Consider the following 6047-nt stretch of genomic DNA (forward strand, 5'->3'; position numbering starts at 1 on the left):
CGCGGGGTCGCGCGCCGCGGTGGGGCAGGGCCCTCTCGGGGCCGCCGTCGGGGTCGTTCCGGCACTCTGGGGAGCCGCGGACGGGATTGGTGGCGCCCCCGCCTCAGGGGCCCCACTTCCAATACCCGCGGGCCTCAGGACGCGCGCTCCCGGCCCCGCCTTCTAGAAGCCCGCCCTCCCCCACGCGCGGCCTCCCGAGGCCCCGCCCCCGGAGCCCGCCTCGAGGCCCCGCCTCCGGAACCCGCCTCGAGGCCCTGGGGCCCCGCCTCCGGCGAGCGCGCGCCGGGCCTCGGCCCCGCCCCCACGAGGCCCCGCCCCCACGAGGCCCGCAGAGCCGCGGGGTCTCCGGCCGGCGGCTCCCGCGTGCGCGCTCTGCCCGGCGGGCGGGCTCTGGGGCTCCGTCTGCGCCGCCCCCGGTGCCGGCCTCGTGCTCTCGTCGCCTCCTTCCTCCCCCGCCCGCACCTCCCTCCGCTCGGCCTCCCGCCTGCCTCGCCCCGGCTCGCCGCTGCGCCTCCAGCCCTGGCGAGGAGGGGCCCCTGCGCGGCGCCGGACGGGACGGGCTGCGGGTGTCTGACGCCTTGGCCCGCGCGGTCCGCGAGGGTCGGGTGACCTTTGGGGCGGACGGGGACACTCCGTGGTGCCGCCGTGACGGCCCGCGGGGCGCCCCTCCCTCCCGCCCTTTCGCGTAGCCGCGTCCGGCTCGGGGCTGCCGGGGGAGGTGGAGCCGCGGCCCCGGGCGTCAGGCCCGCCCCGCTCCGGTCAGGCCGCGGGGTTTGGGGCGGCGGGGGCAGGACCGTGCCGGGTCCGAGTCTCAAGAGGCCGGAAACCTGTGCCCGGGAGCCACCCCGCGGACTCCGACTGCGGCCGGCGGCTCGTGCGGTGCCTGGGTTCTGCGCGTATGTGCCCGGGCTCCGCGAGCGCCGCCCCACTTGTGTCCCGGGGGTGAGCGGCTCCCCGGGGCTGCCCGCAGGGAACGGGCGGTGCGCTCACCTGCTTCCCCGGGGCGGCCGGGCCATGAGGACGGCGCTCGTGTACCACGAGGAAATGACAGCCGCGCGGCTGCTCTGGGACGAGTAAGTGTGAGCTTACACTTCAGGGAGCATGGGGAGGGGGCTCTGGTCGCTGAGCTCGGTGTCCACGCAGCCCCGAGTGTGAGATCGAGCGTCCTGAGCGCCTGACCGCCGCCGTGGAGCGTCTGCAGCAGGGTGGCCTGGAGCAAAGGTGTCTACAATTGGCAGCTCGAGAGGCCTCAGAGGCGGAGCTGGGCCTGGTGCACAGGTCAGACCCCCCCCACCGCCCCCGCGGAGCCACGCACCACAGAGGCCACCGCCTGGGACGTGCAAACGCCCAGCCCGCCCGGGTCTTGAAAACAGAGCTCCCCTCTCTGCCTCAGTTTCACTACTGGGTGGATGGGGGAGGGAACAGTGAGGTGGGCGGTCCCACCGGGGTCCAACTCCTCCCTCTCCTCCCCTCCCTGCTGGGTTGGGGGTGACCTAGTCCTGACTGCCTGCCCCTCTGCAGCCCAGAGTATGTGTCCCTGATGCGAGGAACCCAGGCCTTGAGCACCGAGGAACTACAGGCGCTGTCTGGACAGTACGATGCTGTCTACTTCCACCCGGTGCGGCCCTGGGAACATCCCCCACGCCCCCCCAATGCACGTCTGCCTTTCTGTGCCTGTTTTACCTCCGGGGGCCCCCCCAACGTTCAGGAATGTGCAAATGGCCTGCGTACCCTACTGGCAGCAGCTGCTGGGACCCGCACTGGGCAACAGCCAGGGCAGAGCCTGTGGTGTAGACGGCAGGGGCTCATGGGCACCCCCACCCCCACCCCGCAGAGTACCTTCCACTGCGCCCGGCTGGCCGCGGGAGCTGCGCTGCAGCTGGTGGATGCTGTGCTGACCGGAACTGCACACAATGGGCTCGCCCTGGTGAGGTGAGGACTGTCCCCTTCCTGGGCTGCTCCTACCTGTGGATGGCTGTGGGAGGGCACAGGATGAGCCCAATGGGTCAATCTTCACCCGCAGACCTCCGGGGCACCACAGCCAGAGGGCTGCTGCCAATGGATTTTGTGTGTTCAACAACGTGGCCATAGCAGCCAGATATGCCCAGAAGCGGCACGGCGTGCACAGGTGTGTCGGGGTGGCTGTGGGGTGGGGGCTGCGCCGGATGGAAAGTGGTGGGGTAGGCTGCTCCGAGACCCCATGTGGTGCTCTCCCGTGCAGGGGTGGGCTCCTCGCCCCCAGGTCGGAGGCCCAGCCCCTCAGTGGCCTGTGTACTCCCTATCCCAGGATCCTCATTGTCGACTGGGACGTCCACCACGGTCAGGGCATCCAGTATATCTTCGAGGATGACCCCAGGTGAGCTGGGGTCACTGGCCTTCTCTGCCACCCCTGGCTGGGAGCCATGGGGCTGAGGTCCTGACCTTTGAGCTCCAACTTCTGACCTGGGCTGACTGTCCACAGTGTTCTTTATTTCTCCTGGCACCGCTATGAGCACGGTCGCTTTTGGCCTTATCTTCGGGAGTCAGATGCAGACGCTGTTGGGCTAGGGCCAGGCCGAGGCTTCACTGTCAACCTGCCCTGGAACCAGGTGACCACCCCTCCCCCCAGCCCTGCCCCCAGGCCTTCCCCCTGCCCCACAGCCCCAGGTCTCCTGAACGTAGTCCAGGGCATCCTTCCAGGGTCACCCCCTGATCTTGGGCCCCAGGAGTGAAGACCCCAGAGCCTCCCACCCCCCATCCAAGTGCCCAGCTCTGATGCTCAATGGCCGCAGGTTGGGATGGGCAATGCGGATTACATGGCCGCCTTCCTGCACGTGCTGCTCCCTGTGGCCTTTGAGGTAACTGCATGGGGGCCCCCCCGCACGGGGTTGGTGGGGGGAGCGTGGGAGGGGGATTCTGTGCTCGGAGCCCCCCCCTCCGCTGGAGCAGAACAGAGCCCCGTGGGTGGGGGCCACTCTCTGGAGGGGCCTCCTTCACCCCCGCTCCAGGCTCTGTCTTGCCTGTCCCCACCTGGCCCTGTCCACAGTTTGACCCTGAGCTGGTGCTCGTCTCAGCAGGCTTTGACTCGGCGATTGGGGATCCCGAGGTGAGGTCTGGGCCTGGCTGGGGAGGGCGTCTGGGGTCCCGGGGCCGGGCCCCCTCACATGGGGCTCTGGTTCCAGGGGCAGATGCAGGCCACTCCCGAGTGCTTCGCCCACCTCACGCAGCTGCTGCAAGTGCTGGCCGGCGGCCGGGTCTGTGCTGTGCTGGAGGTGACTGGCGGCGAGGGGGGCTCACTGGCTGGGTGTCAAGGTGCAGTCAGAGGGGGCCTGCTGTACGCGGCAGGGCGTCCTGCTTGGGCTGGTGGTGCCCCGGTCCGCTCACAGCCCTGTCCAGTCGTGTCTGTTTCCTCCCTGCTCCCAGGGAGGCTACCATCTGGAGTCGCTGTCTCAGTCCGTGTGCATGGTGGTGAAGGCGCTGCTGGGTGACCCTGCCCCGCCCCTGTTGGGGCCCATGGTGCCTCAGCACAGGTACAGGGCAGGAGGCTGGGCAGGGCTGGGGGTTCGTGGCCAGGCCTGACTGCTCCTGCTTCTCCCCACAGTGCCCTGGAGTCCATCCAGAGCGTCCGGGCAGCCCAGGCCCCTCACTGGACCAGCCTTTGGCAGCAAGGTCAGTGTGGCCCAAGCTGGGAGTGGGGTTGCTCCCACACAGTGGCTTTGACTCTGAACCACTCCCTAGGGTCGACACCCACACTGAGTCTCAGCACGTGCTCCCCAGAGAGGAGACCCTCCCCTGTATCGCCTGGGGGACCCAAATGCAAGGCAGCGGAGGCCCAGACTTCGGCTGTTCTGAGTTCACTCCTGGACCGGCTGCACCTCTGCGCCACACCCCCTGTCCGCACGGCTATTGCCCTGACTGCGCCGGCTGCTGCCATGGTCCTGCCCCCCGACATTCTCCGTCAGGAGGAGTCAGCCCCAAGGGAGGAGACACAGGCCTGGGCCAGGTGGGCAGAGCAGGCAGGCCTGGGGAGAAGGGTGGGGCTGTGTGTACATGGGCGCCATGGTATCTGTGTCACTTCCTGTCCACGTGTCCCTCTGGTTTCCCGCCAGGCTGCACGAGGCCCTGACCCAGGACACGGCTTTCACTGCACTTGGGAAGGTCCTGCATCTGTTGAATGGGATCCTGGATGGACAGGTGGGGGCTCCTGGGATGGGTCGAGGGCGGCCATGGAGCTGGGGGCAGGGCCCCTATCCGGGGAGGGCTGGATGGTGCAGAACCACGTGGATCCTTTCTAGAACTACCCTTAGGGACGAGGTCACAAGTTCAGGGTCACTCAGTGTCCTCAACTACATGCTCTCCGACAGTAAGGGGAAGGCGGTGATTTAAAGTACAGTTTTAGCACCTTATTTCCAGAAGTGCAGCGGTCTGAGCTCAGGTCGCACAGACAGCAGCTCTGTAGACAGGGACTAAGAACAGGGGCAGATGTGACTCTGTGCCTGGCTGGGGGCTGCCCTCGACAGGTGAGCAGCGGCATCGCGACAACCCCAGCGGCAGCCTCCACTCTGGAGGTCGTCCTTCGACAGGGCTTGTCCCACGGAGCCCAGAGGTAAGCCTTCAGGGCATGGCCCGTGGGCACCCCATGCCTTCGCGGGGCCACACCTTTCCTGTTTCCCACCCTGTGAGGAGGGCTCTGGAAATGGATTCCTGGCTGGGTGAGTGCAGCCTGTCCTGGGGCCACCTTCTCTTCTAGGGTGTTCTGTGTGGCTTTGGGACAGCTGGATCGGCCCCCAGACCTTGCCAATGATGGGTAGGACACTCAGGTTGTATGTGCATCTGGTCCCGTGTGTGGGTGGGCACGTCATCCTGGGTTCCCACGGTGGAGGGTAGGCAGGGCCTCCGCTTCTGCTGTCTGGGCTCTGGAGGGTAAGCCGCAGCTCACACCCGTGCACGTGTGCTCACCCTTCCCTGGAAGGAGGACCCTGTGGCTGAACATCAGAGGCAAAGAAGCGGCTGCCCTGTCCACGCTCCACGTGTCTGTGCCGCTGTCAGGGGTGAGCGGTGGGGTGATGGGCAGGGCAGCTGCCGCTCATCGGCGTCCTCAGGGGTCCAGTTTCTGGCCTTCACCTGTCCTGCGTGGCTTCCTGTTGGGACTGTGGGCGGTGGGGTGATTGCTGGCTGAGGGGCTGGGCCGTGCTGCTGTCCTTCCCGCAGACGACGGGTGGGTTCTTGAGCTGCATCCTGGCGCTTGTGCTGCCCCTGGCCTATGGCTTCCAGCCTGATCTGGTGCTGGTGGCGCTTGGACCAGCCCATGGCCTCCAGGACCCCCAAGCTGCACTCCTGGCTGCCCTTCTACGGGGACCAGCGGGGGGCCGAGTCTTGGTCCTCGTGGAGCAGGTGAGTGGGGCAGGGTGGACGTGCTGTTGGGGGGTGGGATGGGGAGAGACCAGTGACTCGCCGCTTCTACCTCTGCTCCTGGCTCAGGAGTCCACATGCCAGCTTGTGGGAGTCCTGGCCCGGGTGTTGCATGGAGACCCCCCCCCGAGCCTGGGTCCCTTCTCCGTGGCCTCCCCAGACGACGTGCAGGCCCTGGTGCACTTGAGAGGGCAGCTGGAAGCACAGTGGGAGATGCTGCAGGTGGCTGGTAAGGCTGGGGGGCAGGGCTGAGGCTGGACGCAGGGAGTGCAGGGGGACAGTCCTGCCATAGAGATCAGGGGAGAGGAGCTCTTGTCCTGGGGACTGAGGTGCTGTCCTGAACCTGCTCATCGCGGTGACAGCGTGATTGTACTTTTCTTCCCAGCTCCTTCTGGAGTGCCGTGAGCTGGTAGCTCGAAGTCCACCAGAGTGGAAGCCTTCCCATCCAGGAGATGCAAACATTCGCCAGTACACCACGGCTGGAGGCCTTTGCGCGGAGGGCCAGGCCACGGAGCTGTGGAGAGCGCTGGCTCGGGGGCACTCTGTCCACGGCAGGGACCTGGAACCTCCTCCAGGGGCCCACCTCTTCACAGGTGGCCCCATCCTCACGTCCTACGCTTCTCTGAACCTTAAAAATAAAAGTTGTTTTACCAGCA

General features: G+C 67.3%; 1 protein-coding gene across 8 annotated transcripts; it reads left to right on the top strand.

Moving 5' to 3' along the window:
• Positions 1-330: 330 nt before the first annotated feature.
• HDAC10 (histone deacetylase 10) lies at positions 331-6047 on the top strand. 8 transcript variants are annotated; one of them, XM_004775392.3, is made up of 20 exons: positions 331-1073; positions 1144-1278; positions 1522-1618; positions 1835-1932; positions 2024-2128; positions 2288-2356; positions 2462-2588; positions 2772-2837; positions 3026-3085; positions 3162-3251; positions 3403-3509; positions 3581-3648; positions 3718-3982; positions 4089-4173; positions 4500-4585; positions 4730-4786; positions 4952-5030; positions 5285-5373; positions 5552-5620; positions 5777-6047. In XM_004775392.3, the coding sequence occupies exons 1-20, from the start codon at positions 1015-1017 to the stop codon at positions 5802-5804; spliced, it is 1839 nt and encodes a 612-aa protein (XP_004775449.1). In that variant the 5' UTR covers positions 331-1014; the 3' UTR covers positions 5805-6047. The 8 variants fall into 8 exon arrangements, with proteins under 8 accessions (XP_004775449.1, XP_004775447.1, XP_012902726.1 ...); XM_004775390.3 differs by having other exon boundaries at positions 332-1073; positions 5191-5373; XM_013047272.2 differs by having other exon boundaries at positions 332-1073; positions 3757-3982; positions 5191-5373; positions 5461-5620.

The sequence above is a fragment of the Mustela putorius genome, unplaced genomic scaffold (genome assembly GCF_011764305.1).
Source record: "Mustela putorius furo isolate JIRA1106 unplaced genomic scaffold, ASM1176430v1.1 tig00001419_pilon_pilon_pilon, whole genome shotgun sequence".
Taxonomy (NCBI): Eukaryota; Metazoa; Chordata; class Mammalia; order Carnivora; family Mustelidae; genus Mustela; species Mustela putorius.